The following is a 16320-nucleotide window of genomic DNA, read 5'->3' as shown; positions in this document are numbered from 1 at the left end:
AAGGGTTGAAGAAGGTGAGGAAATGCACCTCTGCAGGTGTGAGGCAGAGGGTTTCACACGTGGTTTGTCCTGTCTCTGGTTTCTGTGGTGCCTCTCTCTTCCCCACCTCTGTCCCTCGAGTAGAGATTTCCCCAGCAGGCAGCCACTGAGTCACCCCTGGGTGCAGATTTCCCCTCCCTCTTTACAGTGAGGTCAGGAGTCAGCAGATGAGTGCTTTCCATGGATGGTTGTGTCTCCCCCACATCACATTGAAAATGTAACCTTTAAAGGAGGGTCAGTGGTAGGAGTCTCGATGCACGTCGGTGTCACGGTCTAAATTCAGTGGCGTGGGTGCAGAAATGCCCATTTCTCATTTCTTCTCAATTTTCTACGAATTTTCCCATTGGGTGCCTTGCTAAAACTTTTAAATTGGTCAGCAATGTGAAGCTGTTTCCTTCTGAGATGAATCATCATTAGTCATAAAAGATTCCTTACCTCGAAACAGCTTCCCGTTGTGAAATGAGAGAGAGGAGAGAACACATTTCAGTCTCTCTCCTGCTAACAGATGTCTGGGAAAGGAAACCCAAGTTTTATTCTCTTTATCCAATGTTTGTTTCTTTGGTTGATTTGAAGTTATTGGAAATTAAGCAGTAATTTTTCCCTAATGCTGGCTTGTCTTCCCTCAAAGCAATTAGAGCAGCCGTCTGATGAAGTGTTGTAATCACTGTTTTCAGCAGCAACAGTGGGATTATTTTAATATCCCACTTGAATATCTCATTTTAATATGGTTATCCAAGGGTAACTGTGCTTCTTGTGGACTCAGGGAAGTGCCTGCAAACCCACAGCCATCCCAAATTCCCTGTGCTTTTGGCTGCAGGGATTGGGAGCCAACGGCATCCGGCTGACCATGGAGAGCGCTCTGACGGCCCGGGACCGCGTCGGGGTGCAGGACTTTGTCCTGCTGGAAAACTTCACCAGCGAAGCTGCATTCATTGAAAACCTGAGGAAACGCTTCAAGGAGAACCTGATCTATGTGAGTGGCGCAGGGACAGTCACCAGGGTGTCCCTCAGTGACCTGGGGTGTGCTTGGTGCACGGGATGAGCCCGCCTTGGCTCTGCAGCGGGGTTTGGAGGTGCTGGTGGCAGCTCCAGCACCATGGGGTTTGTGCCAGGACCAGTCTGGGGTGCTGGCTTTGATGGGTGTAGGGACTCACTGCAGTGCCCCTGTTGAGATCTGGTGGCATTGACAGCACTGAAAACCCAACCCCCACCACACTCTTCCATCTTCTGAGTTCACTCACTTCCACAACCCCAGACTTGAACTCGATCCTAAATGTTTATCAGAAATAATCCAGAATTGTGGCTTGTTGGAAACCCGAAAACCATTTGAGGTGCTTTTTACTCAGCGAGGATAACATGGCTGGCACAACTCCAGCAGCGTCACTTTCCCAGAGCTGAGAGTTCTCTTCCTCAGCACCCTTGACCTGCTTGGAAACCCTCAGCAGCATCCCCAGCACAGCAGGATGGGTGTCCAGCCTCCAGAGACACCTGAGCTGTGCCTCCAGACCTCCTGGAAGCTCCCTGCTTTGTGTTCTGTTTTCCAGACCTACATTGGCTCTGTGCTGGTGTCTGTGAATCCCTACAAGGAACTGGAAATCTATACGAAGCAGAACATGGAGCGCTACCGCGGCGTCAGCTTCTATGAAGTTTCTCCTCACCTGTGAGTGGGTGCCAGGGCAGGTTTTGTCACTCCCACGCAGCTGGGACACGTGAAAAAAGGCAAAACCAGGACTTTGCCCTGTCCCAGCAGCTCTGGAAGTCCTAGGGACAGAGAGGATCCTCCGAGGGTGTGGTGTGAGGCTCTTTCTATTCCTGTTCCTCTCTCCAAAGAGGATGAGTTGCCTTTGCGAGGGCAGTATTTGGAAAGGGAGTTGGTTCCTTCCTGGCTGCAGGAACAGAGCTGCTTACCCAGCCCTGGCAGGACAGGAGTTCATTGTTCCAGGGTTATTTGGGGTCTCTGTGTCCGGGGCTAAGTAGGGGAAAGAGTTTCTGCTGTGTGGGGGTTTCTTTCCTACCTCTGCTGTTACTGCCTGACCAATATTTATCTGGTATTTCCCTTGTTGCTAAGATACCATCAGCCTGTTGGAACAAGGAATGTATTTATTTACATGGTCTGGCTTGGTGAGCATTCCCAATTTCCCATTAAAAAAAAAAAAAAAAAGTTTGAGGTTTAAAGTTATTTTTGAAAGCGTTTGAATTTTTCTTGCCAGACTGAAAGAAAAAGATGACTGAGAGCTGAGGCCACATGGCTTCAAAATGGTTTTTCTTCAGGACTAAAGGCCAAATTCTGAGCACCTCTTGGAGGATTTTTTATGTTGTGTTGTGTTTTGTTGGTTTTTTTTTTAAGACATCTTGGAAGAGTAAATGATATTATTTTTGAGAAAACTATTTGGATTGTTTCTTATTGCTGGCACAGAGCCCAGGAGAGTAAACAAACCAGAATGTGCTGCAAGCACAGAGAGGGGGAGAAACACCATTACTTGGGAAAGTCTCAGCACTTCATGTTGGATTTGTTAGGACAAAAATACGATTTTTTACTGTGTGAACCCAGATGGGGGAGAATTAAACCTGAAAAACCCTGCATTCAAACCTCAGTTCTCCTTGCCTGTGGGCAGGGAATGGATTCTGTACCCTTAAATGTGAATTTTGGGACTCTCTGGAAAATCCTTGGAGTGTGGCTCTGTTTTAAAGGTGCAGTAGGTACAGGATGATGACAATGCTCGTGGATAGCATGAAGCACTGAGCAGACGTGCTTTAATTCCACTTAAATCACACTGTTGCTGATTATTTCTTAGGCTTTCTTTCCTTTTAACAAGTCCCTTCAGAAGCTGTAAAATGTGCAGCTCATAAGTGAGTCCAGGAGAGCTGTGATCCTGGGTTCTGCTGCTCCCACTGGGAGAACAGAATTTTTTGCTGACTTTTTTTGCTGTTCTATTGCATTATTTGATTATTTTATTGCATTATTTGATTATATATGCATTTAAAAAATCCTCTGAGGAGCATCAAAATGCTCCATCTGCAGTATGGTGCTCTGGGCTTCTCCTTTTCCAGTAACTCATATTTTTTCCTCTTTCTCTTCTTCCAAACTGACTCTAGAAAGCCAAAACACTTCAAGATCTCTATTCCAGTGTCAGATAATTCAGCTGGGTTTTCTGGGAAGTGCATCACACTCAGAGGAGGAAAGTTATCCCTCTGGGCTTGGAACCCAGCATATTCCCAGAGATCTGTCACACCCTGTCCTGTTTATGGCCTGCAAAGGGGACCATAAACATCTTTATTTCCAGTGACTCTGTGCCTGACTGGAGCTCTCGGGGCCGTAAACCACCCCATAAAGGCACAGGGGCCAGAGGCACTTCTTCAAATCCAAATTAAATCTGCATTTATTCAGCTGTTTTCCACAAGACTCCAGAGGCAGAATCTGGATGGGAAGAGAGGGACATGATGTATTTTGTGGGGCGAGATGTGTTGCCAAGGGAGCTCATTGGTGTTGCCTTAGCACCAAGTATTAATAGACTGGAGAAGTCTAGGGCTGTTATTTTGGTGTGATTACTTCTAATTAATAGCACAGCAGGAGAGTTAAAAAAAAAATAAATAAATAAAGGGGAAAAAAATTTAAAAAGCCAAGCTGCTAAAATGTTGTCAGGTGTGTGAAGAAGAGAAGAAGACAGGATACCTGCTTGCTCACCACATGTGAGAGCTGAAAATGTTAGGGAGGTTCTCTTTTCCTGTCCCCATTGTCACTCATCCCCTGCTGCTCTCTGGTGCTGCAGGAGTGTGTGAGACTGGGTTGAGGTCCTGTCTGCTCACAACACAGAAATGAAAGAAAAAGCAGCAAAGGAGGAAGCAGAAGGGCAGGGCCAGGCTCTGTGCAGGGAGAGGAAGTGGGGCAGAGGGGATCTGCAGGATGCTCCTTAATCTGTGGTGGCTTTTCCAGCTCTTCCCACCATCCAGGAGAAGCTCTGGAGCCACCCAGACAGCAAAATTCTGTTGTGACCTTCTGAGTGTTTCATCACTTAGAAAATAAGCAAGAAAAAATACCAGCAGAGAACGAGGTGTTTCCTGAGTGTAAAACTTTTCTGTCCCACGGGACCAGTGTTGAGAGATCATTTATATTTAGAAAAGCCAGTTGATCTGCACAATTTAGTCTACTTCTAACTTTTTTTGTCAGAAAAAAAAAGTCAAAAGAACAGTCTCAAAGAATTTGACAGTTTGTGTCGCGACCCTGCAGAAGGCTGGCTCGGTGGTGAGGTGTGAGCAGAGGTGTCCGTGCTGTCCCGTGTTGTCACCAGCGTGCAGGAGCTGGGATCTCAGCCAGCCCGGGGCTGTTTTTGGGGGATGTCTGTGCCGGGATTTCACGGGCAGACGCCTGATCCGAGCTGTCCCCTCGCAGCTACGCCATCGCGGACAACTCGTACCGCTCGCTGCGCACCGAGAGGAAGGACCAGTGCATCCTCATCTCCGGCGAGAGCGGCGCCGGCAAAACCGAGGCCACCAAGAAGATCCTGCAGTACTACGCTGTCACCTGCCCCGCCAGCCAGCAGGTCGAGACCGTCAAGGACCGGCTGCTGCAGTCCAACCCCGTCCTGGAGGTACCTCCCGCCGAGTGCTGGCCCTGGGGATGCTCCCGGTTCCCCGTTGGGGCGCTGGGGACAGCGGGACCCCTTGGAGCGGTGACATGGCGTGTGCTGGGAATGCCGGCTGGGCACATCGGGGGGAATCCCGCCCTGATTCCCGGCCAAAGCAGTCCTGGCCTTGCCAGCCCTCCAGGAGCAGCTGTGGCACGGATGGGGTTTGGGGACAGAGGGGATTTGGCGTGGGAAGAGCTCCGGGTCGCTGCAGGGCTCGGCAAAGGGGCAGCTCAGACAGGCTGGGTTCAGTTTCTGGTGCTGTGGTGTCCTCTAGTGTCCAGCCCTGGCTGCGTGCAGTGCCGTGAGATATTCCTGTGCTCTGTGTCCCTGTATCCCTGTGTTCTGTGCCCTGTGTCCCTGTATCCCTGTGTCCCTATATCCCCGTGTCCCTGTTTCCCTGTATCCCTATGTCCCTGTGTCCTATGTCCCTGTGCCCTCTATCCCTGTGTCCCTATATCCCTGTGTCCCTGTATCCCTGTGTTCCTGTGTCCCTGTGCCCTCTATCCCTATGCTCCTGTGTCCCTATATCCCTGTGTCCTGTGTCCCTCTATCCCTGTGCCCTATATCCCTGTGTCCCTATATCCGTGTATCCCTGTGTCCCTATATCCGTGTATCCCTGTGTCCCTATATCCCTGTGCCCTATATCCCTGTGTCCCTATATCCCCATATCCCTGTGTCCCTATATCCCCGTATCCCTGTGTCCCTATATCCCTATATCCCTGTGTCCCTATATCCCTATATCCCTGTGTCCCTATATCCCTGTATCCCTGTGTCCCTATATCCCCATGTCCCTGTGTCCCTATATCCCTGTGTCCCTATATCCCCGTGTCCCTGTGCCCTATATCCCTGTGTCCCTATATCCCCGTGTCCCTATATCCCTGTGCCCTGTGTCCCTATATCCCTGTGTCCCTATATCCCTGTGTCCCTATATCCCTGTGTCCCTATATCCCTATATCCCTGTGTCCCTATATCCCTGTGCCCTATATCCCCATGTCCCACGTGAGCTCCCAGCAGCAGGAAGCCTGCAGCCCCTCAGGCAGTGACAAATGGCTGTGGTGGCAGAGGAGGCTTGGGAAGGGCTGTCAGATGTGACATATGTTCCCAGCAGTGGACTGGCATTAAAATCAGCCTGCAGGGGAATGGGGGTGTTTTCAGAGGATGTTCCATCTGCACTGCTTGCACAGGGTGCAAAGATCAGCCTTAGAATTCAGGGAGCAATCTGTTTCCTTCTGGGTTTCCAGGAAGGAAAATCCTGGGCTGTAAATAAATAACTGGCAGCTTCACCCAAGTGTTATAAATAATCTGACTTGGTACTCACTTAATTTTCTCTGATCGTTTTCATTTCAGGCCTTTGGAAATGCAAAAACCCTTCGGAATGACAACTCCAGTCGGTTTGGGAAGTACATGGATGTGCAGTTTGATTACAGGGTAACTTGGAGTCTGGTTTATGTGTCAGGACTGGTCCCAGTTACAGGAGCTCTCTGTGTTCTTGTGTTTTTGTGTGTGTGCAGTGAGTGCTTTGCATTCCCTTGGTGACAGCATAAGCAGAGCCTGTGGTGGCAAAATTTGGGTCCAGAGGATTTCATGGCACTCGCTCTCCTTTCATTCCTCCCTTATTTCTCTGTATAAGGAGACACTGAGATCAAACCCTTTTATTTCTAGGGTATTTTATTTCTAGTGCTCTGTCCAATGGGTACTCCCCAGGTAAATCCGCATAAAGCAGCTGAGACTTCTGAAGATTATTCCTGTCCTGTGTAACTTTGCACAGAGTTTGTGTCCACTCTGATCCCAACTGGCCCACACCAGCACGGTGGGCAGTGCAGGGGCTGAGGAGCTCAGCACTGCCATCCTCCAGGCCTTTAGGTCTTCTTTAATCCCTCCACACTCAGTTTTGGTGCTTTCCCTCTATGGTGATTTCCTAGAAGGAATTTTAGCACTCAAATCACCACCGTGCTGAAATAGAGCTTATGGCACAGAATGACAGAGCATTTTCTGTGTTTTTGTGGGCTTTTGCTTCTGATCTTGTCTTTGAACAGACAATCAAGAAGCAGAAACATTTTCCTCTCTATTGATGAACTCTTTCCACGTGTCTGGTTTGGTTTAGGGGGCTCCTGTCGGGGGCCACATCTTGAACTACCTCCTGGAGAAATCCCGAGTTGTGCACCAGAACCACGGCGAGAGGAACTTCCACATCTTCTACCAGCTGCTGGAGGGAGGGGAGGAGGACCTGCTGAGGAGGCTGGGCCTTGAGAAGAACCCACAGCAGTATCACTATTTAGTAAAGGTGAATATTAACTAGGATTCTTAAAATATTGTATCACAGGGTTGGGATATCTCCAGTTGTTGACTTTGTGATTTCCTTCCCTCATTTCAGAAATAACTCTGAGGTGACTGCTATAAGAAGAAACACACTGTATTGGGCATGGATAATGTATCATTGATGATTATTTACTTATTTATATCAAGCTGTGTCTTTTTAGGGTCACTGTGCAAGGGTCAGTTCCATAAATGACAAAAATGAGTGGAAGATCATGAGGAGAGCCCTGTCAGTTATCGGCTTCAATGACAGTGAGGTGGAGGTGAGGTTTAGCAGCACAGATTTTCCTACTTTGAAGGATTTTTTTCTGCTTTAATTTAGGATTTCTGATTGAAATCAGTGAATCAATTAATAGTTAATGTATTCCTCACAAAAATCCTGAAAAATATATAAAATGCTTTCCTAAAAAGTGAATTAAGACAAAAAAAATTGCTGTGTGTTCATTCCATCATCCTGATGTCTGCCTGTTGCTTCCATGGCAGGATTTGCTGAGCATTGTGGCCAGTGTCCTGCACCTGGGGAATGTCCAGTTTGCTGCTGATGAGCAGGGGAATGCTCAGGTCACCACAGAGAATCAGATTAAATACCTGGCCAGGGTGAGTATCACCAGTGAGGGAGATGTTACAGGAAAGGTGAATTGTAGAGGATTCCTTCCTTTGACCTTAATACCATCATAAGACTGTGATTAGAAGTTCTCATAAATGAGACTGTGATTAGAAGTTCTCATAAATTTAGACTGTGATATAGAAGTTCTCATAAATTTCACTTTTATTTCACCTAAATAGAATGTAAATATTATCATCAAACCCATTTAATTGACAACTTCTCTATTTACCACCTGACCCACCCCTGCCTTGAGGCTTCCACAGTGAGGAACGGACTCTGGGAATGAGTTTTAAAGAAAGAACCACCTTAGTGCCTTTGCTTGGTCACTTCCTTCCAGCCAATTCATTTGTTAGCTCATATCCCTGCCAGAAAGGAGGCAAGGGAGGGATTGATGCTGCAGTTTTGTTCAGTGTGAGTGGGAAATAAAGGGTTGTTTCACTGGGCTGGGATTTTAGGAGAATGCAATGTACAGCTCCATAAATTAACTGAATATCCTGCATGCAGCTGCTGGCAGTGGATGGCTCTGTTCTTCGGGATGCACTGATCCACAAGAAGATCATAGCAAAAGGGGAGGAGGTAAGAACAGGCCCTGGGGATGTGGGAGCCCGATGGGATTAAAGGAATCGGCTCTGCCAGGAGGCTGTCACTGCAGGGGTCCCACTGGTACCTGCTGAGCATGAGCAGGGTGCTTTTGAGTGGCTGTTGAGTGATGATGAGGCAGGAAAAGGGGATCCCTTGGTTTGGGGGGTGCTGAGGGGTCTCTCTGCTCCTGCCTGCAGCTGGTGAGTCCCCTGAACCTGGAGCAGGCAGCCTACGCCAGGGACGCCCTCGCCAAGGCCGTCTACGGCCGCACCTTCTCCTGGCTGGTCAACAAGGTCAACAAATCCCTGGCTTACAAGGCAAGTGAACCTTCTGCTCGTTGAGATCCAGCCAAACTGAAAGCAATTGCCACATCTTTCAGCCTCAAAGCGAGTTCCATGCTTTTAGTCATTCCTAAATTCATTTGTTTTCTGAATTGTGGAGTAAACGCTGGGATTAGATGATGGAGATCCAGGCGTGGATCATAGCTGTGAGTAAATACCTACATTTGTTTTCTGCTCTGTTGCAGGAAGAGAAGTTTCCAGGCTGGAGAAGTACAACAGTTCTAGGATTGCTGGATATCTATGGGTTTGAGGTTTTCCAGCACAACAGGTTTGTTTTGATAAATTCTGAATTACATTATTCAGTTTATGGTGTTTTCTCTCCCTTGTGAAACAAGGCTTTGTTCTATTTCTTAGTAAGGAAGGTGGCATTTAAATGTCAGGACATCAGGTGAAAAACTGCTAATCACATGGCTTCTAACACAACATCCAGCTAATAATTTAGCATTTACAGCTGTTAATGGTGCTGGTATTTAAAATCAGCTGTTGTTTTTTGGTTGTATTCATGCCTTATGTTGAGCTGTGCCTTTGTCCAGCTCTCCAGCCCAGGGCTGGCTGTTGTGGCATCTTCCCATGGTGGTGATAAACCAGGGATGGGACTGGCAGAGTCTGGAACCTCCCTGGCAGGTGGCACTGAACCAAGACTCTCAAATTTGCAGTGTTATTGGGCCTTTATTCAAGCCTTTTGTGTTCCTTCATGTTCCATCCTTCATGTCCGTTTTCCTAAATAACAAACTTACTAAATGCATGCAGTCAGTAAATAAACACATCACAAAAATCTATTTCTCTTGATTCACTGTATCCCTGCTCTTCCCACTGTTTGTAGCTCCTTCTTTACAAACAGTGATTATTTTCTGATTTCTCTTTGCAGCTTTGAGCAGTTTTGTATTAATTATTGCAATGAAAAGTTGCAGCAGCTCTTCATAGAGCTGACCCTGAAGTCAGAGCAGGAGGAGTACGAGTCCGAGGGCATCGCGGTAAGAGCCCAAATCCCCCTTCCCTCTCCTTCCAGAGACCCTGCCATGATCTCCAAATCAAGGAATTAAAGAATTTTCCTTTTTCCCTTCTTTTTGAAACCCTGGTAACTGTGTGAGACAGCTGGAAGTGAGTAATGCCATCCCAAGCTTTTATTCTGATTTTAATAGAGGCAATGTCAGGAAAACAAATGTGATGAGTGAAAAAGCTTTGACATAAAGATTGTTTAAATCGGGTGCTCTCTGAAATGTTCTGAAATTTACATTTCTTTTCCAGTCTTGAGTTGTTTTCACCTAAGTGTGATTTCTTGTCTTTGCAGTGGGAACCAGTTCAGTATTTCAATAACAAAATAATTTGTGATTTGGTGGAAGAGAAATTCAAAGGCATCATTTCTATTTTGGTGAGTTGAAAACATAGTTTTGAAGGAAAAATTTTGGGCGTTGTAGTGGAAAACATGGGGAAAAATCTGTTTATGTTGGAAGTATTTGAGGAGGTGGGAAAAGCAATAATACACTAAATAATGACACCATTAAAAGTCATTGCATCACCTCCATGGGCTGTGGGGAAAGCAGCTCCCAATCCAGGCAGTCTGTAAGGAGGGAAATGTTTTCCTTTTCAGCTCAAGAATTCTTCATTTATTGAGCTAAAAGTTGTTTATCTGTGGAAAGGCCAAACTAAAGGAGAGTTTCAGAGGCAGAGCCCAATCAGAAATCCCTGGAATTTGTGTGTTTGTAGGATGAGGAGTGTCTGAGACCTGGGGATGCCACAGACACAACATTCTTGGAGAAACTGGAGGAGACTGTGAAGAACCACCCTCATTTTCTCACGTGAGTGTTCTCTCAGCTGAGGGATTCCAGTGTGTGAATAACATCCTCACTGTGCTGGGTCCCACATAAAAGATGGTAATTTTCTTTTACAGAGAGATTTGATTGATATTTAAGATAACATAAAATATGTTGTCAACACTAAGTGCCTGACTGAGCTTCAGACTGCAATAGGGGCAACAAAACTCTTGTTACTGACTCACCTCTCACGTTGCAGATTATTTACTCCAGTTTTGGAGCTCCAAATGTCTGTTTATTCTGAATGTCCTGCTTTTGTTCTGAATGTTCAGTTTAGGATGTCTACATCTTATGTGCACACAGAACCACTCTGCAAGGAACACTGACATTTCCCTTTTAATTAAAACATAAATACGTTTAATGACACTTCTGTGATGTGCTGGTTGATAACTTTATTTACCTGAAAATCCCCAAGTCCAGTTTGCATTCCTTGCTCACCTCTGCACAGTCCTGCTCCAGGACTGAATGTGCTGGTGCTTTTTGAAGTGAATCCTGCAGGATTTTGTTTCTCCTGAGGGTGTTTGCTCCCTCCCCAGGCACAAACTCGCTGACCAGAAGACGCGCAAGTCGCTGGGGCGGGAGGAGTTCCGGCTCTCGCACTACGCTGGGGATGTCACCTACAGTGTTGCAGGTAACACAGAAAAACCAAAAGTCTGAGCCTTAAATACATCCCCACATCATTTGATCAACCAGATTAATTTCAAATCTCAAATCCCTGCCTTGAAGCCCCAGTGGAACAGCCTGAGTGGTTTGTTTTTTCTTCCAGGTTTTCTCGATAAAAACAACGACCTTCTCTTCCGGAACCTGAAGGAGGTGAGTGTGGAGAGAGGAGTTGCCAGGACAGAATGGGGAGTTGGGTTTAAAATCAGGTGGCACCTGAGGGAAAGGATTCTTCTAGACTCCACCTGGAGGCTGTGTGTCCACAGGGCTGCGCTCTGAAAAGACTGATTGAGACCCCAGTGTTCATTTTGTTCTTTTAAATAGTTTTGTCCTCAGGTTTCTCAGGTAGTTCTCTGTACTTCATCTCTGAAAACATCTCTCTCTGCAGACCATGTGCAACTCGGAGAACCCCATCATAAACCAGTGCTTTGATAGGACAGAGCTGACAGACAAAAAGAGACCTGAAACGGTGAGAGCTCCAGAGCTGTGGCCGTTTCCTTTTCTGAAACATGAACTCTGACATGATCTGAATGCAAACCCCTCATGTTGTATTCTGCTGGTTTGTAGCCAGCTCCAAGTCATCCCTTCACGTGTAGTTTTCTTTTTTTTTTCTCCTAGGCAGCAACTCAGTTCAAAAACAGCCTCTCCAAACTCATGGAAATCCTGATGTCCAAAGAACCCTCCTACATTCGCTGCATGAAACCCAACGATGCCAAGCAGGCTGGTATGGCCCAGGGATTGCATCCCAGTCAGGGAGGCACAGAAAGGAGCCAAAAGATTTTGGGTTCATTTTGGGGCTGAGCTTCTGTAGGGAGGGGATGGCAGTGCCAGCAGCCGGGAATCACAACAGGAGCACTGCTCTTGGGTAGAGGAAGGTGGTGGTTAAAGTAAAGAATTACTGACCTGTGTAAATTCATTATAATCACCTTATTCTCCCTCAGTTTTGGTTCCTCTATGCATAAAACATCCCAAAGGAAAAACTTCATTTTGGAACTAAATATAAATAATTAAAAAGGGATGGGAGGGGAGAAGGCAGGAAACACAACATTGTGTGGAACTTGTGCTGTGAGAATTCATTGGAGGTTTAAGATAATCCCGTGAGACACAACCAGAGCTGAACGTTCCCCTTCTCTAGAGCAAGGGGCAGCTGTGCACTGATGGTGTTTGTCCCTTTCCATGCCCTGCCAAGACCGATTTGATGAAGTCCTGATCCGACACCAGGTGAAATACCTGGGGCTGATGGAGAACCTCCGGGTGCGCAGAGCCGGCTTCGCCTACCGCAGAAAATACGAGGTTTTCCTGCAGAGGTGAAGCTACTTTGGAATTCTTTCCTCTGCTGCTCCCTCTCCCTGAGCTTCATCCCATTGCTGCTGAGGCTGGGAGCTGTTTTGAACAGCACAGGGGCAGCTTTACCACCTAGAGGGGTGGGAAGTTTGGGCTGTCTCCCTTCCCATGACCCCTCTCCCTTCCCTTGATTCTCCTGCTCCTTGGATTGCACTTCTCTCCCTGAGATTTCCTCTCCTGCCAATTCCCAGGTACAAATCCCTGTGTCCAGAGACGTGGCCCACATGGGATGGCCGGCCCTATGATGGGGTGGCTGTGCTGGTGAAGCATCTTGGCTACAAACCAGAAGAATACAAAATGGGACGGTCAGTTCTGTGTTCAGTTTGAGGTTATGAATCACTGCATGTCCCTGTTGTCCCTTTGAAATGAAGCTTCTCTAGATAATGGGGGAGGGAAAGATTACAGAGCCCAAAGGGGATGCCAAAAGCAAGTTGCTCCAGCATGCAAAATGTAATTCTGCATTTCTATTTCCAGAACAAAGATTTTTATCCGCTTTCCCAAGACCTTGTTTGCCACAGAAGATGCTCTGGAAGTGAGGAAGCAGAGTCTGGGTGAGGCACTCACACTTGCAGTAAATTTCTATTTTAAAAAGTTGAGTCTTTTTCTACCCAAATGTGCTTGGTCACAGTTGCAAATTGCTGCTTTTCTTGCAATTCCAGCCACAAAAATGCAGGCGACGTGGAGAGGTTTCTACCGCCGGAAGAAATTCCTGACCATGAAACACTCAGGTATGAGACACAGAAGGAGGGAGACCCCCAGCAGCTCCCACAGCAATTCCCATCCTTTTACTGACATTCATCCCATGTATCAGATTACTGAAAACTCATATTCTTGCCCCCATGCCACTCTGAAAGCTGGTTATTTCCAGAGTGGGTTTTCCTGAGCATTTTTGGTGCCAATTTTGTGTGGAGTCAGTCTGGGGATGAAGGAGCTCCCTTAATGCAAAATCTTTGTGTTATTTTTAGCCATCACCATCCAGTCCTGGTGGAGGGGAACCCTGGGACGCCGAAAAGCTGCCAAGAGGAAATGGGCAGTGGAGACAATCAGGAGGTGTGTGAAGAGCAGCCCAAGCCCTCAGACATCACATCCCTTAACAATCAGACGCTAAAAATAAACTTTCTTGTCACTACAGAGTTTTTTTTTAATAAATTACAGCAATTAAATAAAACTCAGGAAATAGAACCTTTAAATAGCACTAATTTGGATGACTTTTAAAATTTTCTAACAATATTTTCCACACCCACAGGTTCATTAAAGGCTTCATTTACCGGAACCACCCGCGGTGCCCAGAGAACGAGTATTTCCTGGATTACATCCGATTCTCCTTCCTGATGAACCTCAAGAGGAACTTACCAAAAAATGTCTTGGACAAATCATGGCCAACTCCTCCCCCATCACTCTGTGAGGTGGGAATGAGCCCTGGGATGTGGGAGGGGAATCCAGGCCCAGAGGATTGCAGCTTCTTGGAGTGTGCTGCTATTGCAACACCATTTTCTCCTGGGCTTCTCATCCATTTCTGAAATTCCCTTCCATTTTCTCTTAACAAATTCAGTTCCCTCTGTTGCTGTTATTATCCTGCATCTGTTTGAATTGGTTTATCTGCTCAAAACAAAATATTGCAGAAAACCCAGTTACCTTATCCAAAGAATTGTTTGGATGGAAGGTACAGCTCATAGAGAAAGGCAAAAAATCAACTATTTTTATTTAATTCCTGGTCAGGAAACAGCTTTTTAACCCAGCAGGGCATTTTTTGCAGTTGCTGCTCCTCTGTTGGGTGTGTCCCTATGGGTTTATCAGTGTTCTGGGCTGTTGGGTTTGTCCTTGTGGGTCTGTCAGTGATTCTGGGCTGTTGGATGTGTCCCTGTGTGTCCCTGGTTCTGGGCTGCTGGGTGTTTGTCCCTGTGGGTTTGTCCCTGGTTCTGGGCTGCTGGGTGTTTGTCCCTGTGGGTTTGTCCCTGGTTCTGGGCTGTTGGATGTGTCCCTGTGGGTTTGTCCCTGGTTCTGGGCTGCTGGGTGTTTGTCCCTGTGGGTTTGTCCCTGGTTCTGGGCTGCTGGGTGTTTGTCCCTGTGGGTTTGTCCCTGGTTCTGGGCTGCTGGGTGTTTGTCCCTGTGGGTTTGTCCCTGGTTCTGGGCTGCTGGGTGTTTGTCCCTGTGGGTTTGTCCCTGGTTCTGGGCTGCTGGGTGTTTGTCCCTGTGGGTTTGTCCCTGGTTCTGGGCTGCTGGATGTGTCCCTGGGGGTTTGTCCCTGGTTCTGGGCTGTTGGATGTGTCCCTGGGGGTTTGTCCCTGGCTCTGGGCTGTTGGGTGTTTGTCCCTGGGGGTTTGTCCCTGGCTCTGGGCTGTTGGATGTGTCCCTGTGGGTTTGCACCCAGCTCTGACCGTGCCCTCTCCCGTGCTCCCCGCAGGCGTCGCAGCTCCTGCGCAGGCTCTGCATGCAGAACATGGTCTGGACCTACTGCAAGAGGATCAGCCCCGAGTGGAAGCAGCAGGTACTTTGCAGGGCACCTTTGCAGGGTTCCCTGACATTGCCAAGGGCAGAATTCTCAGGGAATGGAGGAGGGGAGCAGCTGGATGCGAGGGCCAGGCCCTGCCCTGGGCATCAGGGCAGCAGTGGGGAGCTGAGGGATGGGAATCGCTGCTTTCTGGGGTGCCACAGGAGTGTCACTGATTTGGGTTTAGGTTAGACACAAAACACTAAAAGCCTGGAACGTGCACAGAAGAGACGCCATTCTATACATATTTCAATAGATACTATTTAAACAGGCTGTGGAGCCAAGGCCCCACATAATTTCTCTATTGAAAAGCCCTGCTACTCTGCCCATGGAATCTAAAAATATAAGAAGCTGCATTATTCTGCCTGTACCATGTAAAGTAGAGAGTAAGAATCCTGCAGACACAAACCCAGTCATTTTCCAAACAGAGAAGTTACAGGAACCATTTCAGCTGCTCTGTTGTAGCTAAAAAGAATAAAAATGATACTGAGATTTGAGTCATCTCATGGAAAGGTAGGGGGAGGGAGTTTTTGTATTAAAAAAGAGCTCAGTAAAGAGAGAGAATAGATGTTGGCTCTAACTGCCAGGAGGGTTTTTCACTGCACCATCTCTCACCTTCTGCAGTGCATGGACACCTGGAATGAGAGGCTGGGCCTGAGCCTGTGATTAGGGACATGGGATTAACTCAGCAGCTGCTTTCCCCCAGCAAACCAGACTCCCTGATCAGGAGCCTCTTTTATCCCCATTTTTCCCTGTAAATCATCCCAGGTGCCTTGTCCTGTGTCACTGCTGTATCCCCAAGGACAGCAGTGGGGATTTCCCACTTTCCCAGCCCCGGGTTTGCTCTTGGAGCAAAGAGCCCAGCCAGGGCTCAGGTCACTGACAGGGGCTGGAGCTCTGCCACCTCCAGGGACTGAAAGTTTAGGGTGACTCCTCATCCAAGCAGGGACTGAATTATGACTGCTAATAAAACCACAAAGGGAACATCTCTCCTAACACAGATGTATCTTTTTAATGAGGAGAAATTTTATACTAAATAGGAACACTTCTTTTGTCTTTGCAGTTGGAACAAAAAGTAATTGCCAGTGAGATTTTCAAGGGTAAAAAAGACAATTATCCTCAGAGTGTTCCCAGGCTCTTCATCAACACTCGACTGGGTGAGTGGGGGTTGCCAAGTTTAAAAGGAGGAAGGAAGGGGGGGATTAATGAACTCTTTTCTTGCTGGAAATTCCTTTCTGACCCCCCATGTTTTTGGTTTTAATACAGGTAGAGAAGAAATAAATACTAAAGTCCTTCAGGCATTAGAAAGTGAAGCACTTAAGGTGAGAGATGTCAAGCTTTTGTCATGCTCCCAGTTATTCAGAAGAAGGGCAAATTAGATCTCTGGAGAAAGTACAGCAAGAATTTTACATTGTCCTCCAAAGTATTACAAGCTTAATACAGTCTGGGAAGAGTTGATGGATTAGAAAGTGGAGATTTGGGAAGTTTAATGATGGCA

At 47.1% G+C, this 16320-nt stretch overlaps 1 protein-coding gene across 4 annotated transcripts in view; it reads left to right on the top strand.

Moving 5' to 3' along the window:
- Positions 1-16320, top strand: part of MYO1C (myosin IC) — a 50582-nt gene that overhangs the window by 30781 nt on the left and 3481 nt on the right. For all 4 annotated transcript variants that reach the window (XM_077787509.1, XM_077787506.1, XM_077787508.1 and 1 more), the window contains exons 2-27: positions 857-1012; positions 1584-1699; positions 4430-4628; positions 6015-6095; positions 6772-6951; positions 7148-7246; positions 7467-7580; positions 8095-8166; positions 8370-8489; positions 8699-8781; positions 9382-9487; positions 9805-9885; positions 10221-10312; positions 10864-10958; positions 11094-11140; positions 11376-11456; positions 11606-11711; positions 12177-12294; positions 12523-12636; positions 12806-12882; positions 12991-13059; positions 13297-13381; positions 13578-13737; positions 14736-14819; positions 15886-15979; positions 16089-16144. In XM_077787509.1, the coding sequence (XP_077643635.1) occupies positions 887-1012; positions 1584-1699; positions 4430-4628; positions 6015-6095; positions 6772-6951; positions 7148-7246; positions 7467-7580; positions 8095-8166; positions 8370-8489; positions 8699-8781; positions 9382-9487; positions 9805-9885; positions 10221-10312; positions 10864-10958; positions 11094-11140; positions 11376-11456; positions 11606-11711; positions 12177-12294; positions 12523-12636; positions 12806-12882; positions 12991-13059; positions 13297-13381; positions 13578-13737; positions 14736-14819; positions 15886-15979; positions 16089-16144 (2655 nt within the window). In that variant the 5' untranslated portion in view covers positions 857-886. The remainder of the gene's footprint in view (positions 1-856; positions 1013-1583; positions 1700-4429; positions 4629-6014; positions 6096-6771; positions 6952-7147; positions 7247-7466; positions 7581-8094; positions 8167-8369; positions 8490-8698; positions 8782-9381; positions 9488-9804; positions 9886-10220; positions 10313-10863; positions 10959-11093; positions 11141-11375; positions 11457-11605; positions 11712-12176; positions 12295-12522; positions 12637-12805; positions 12883-12990; positions 13060-13296; positions 13382-13577; positions 13738-14735; positions 14820-15885; positions 15980-16088; positions 16145-16320) is intronic.

The sequence above is a fragment of the Lonchura striata genome, chromosome 20 (genome assembly GCF_046129695.1).
Source record: "Lonchura striata isolate bLonStr1 chromosome 20, bLonStr1.mat, whole genome shotgun sequence".
Taxonomy (NCBI): Eukaryota; Metazoa; Chordata; class Aves; order Passeriformes; family Estrildidae; genus Lonchura; species Lonchura striata.
The sequence above is the reverse complement of the archived record's forward strand: the minus strand, read 5'-3'. Positions and strand labels throughout refer to the sequence as shown.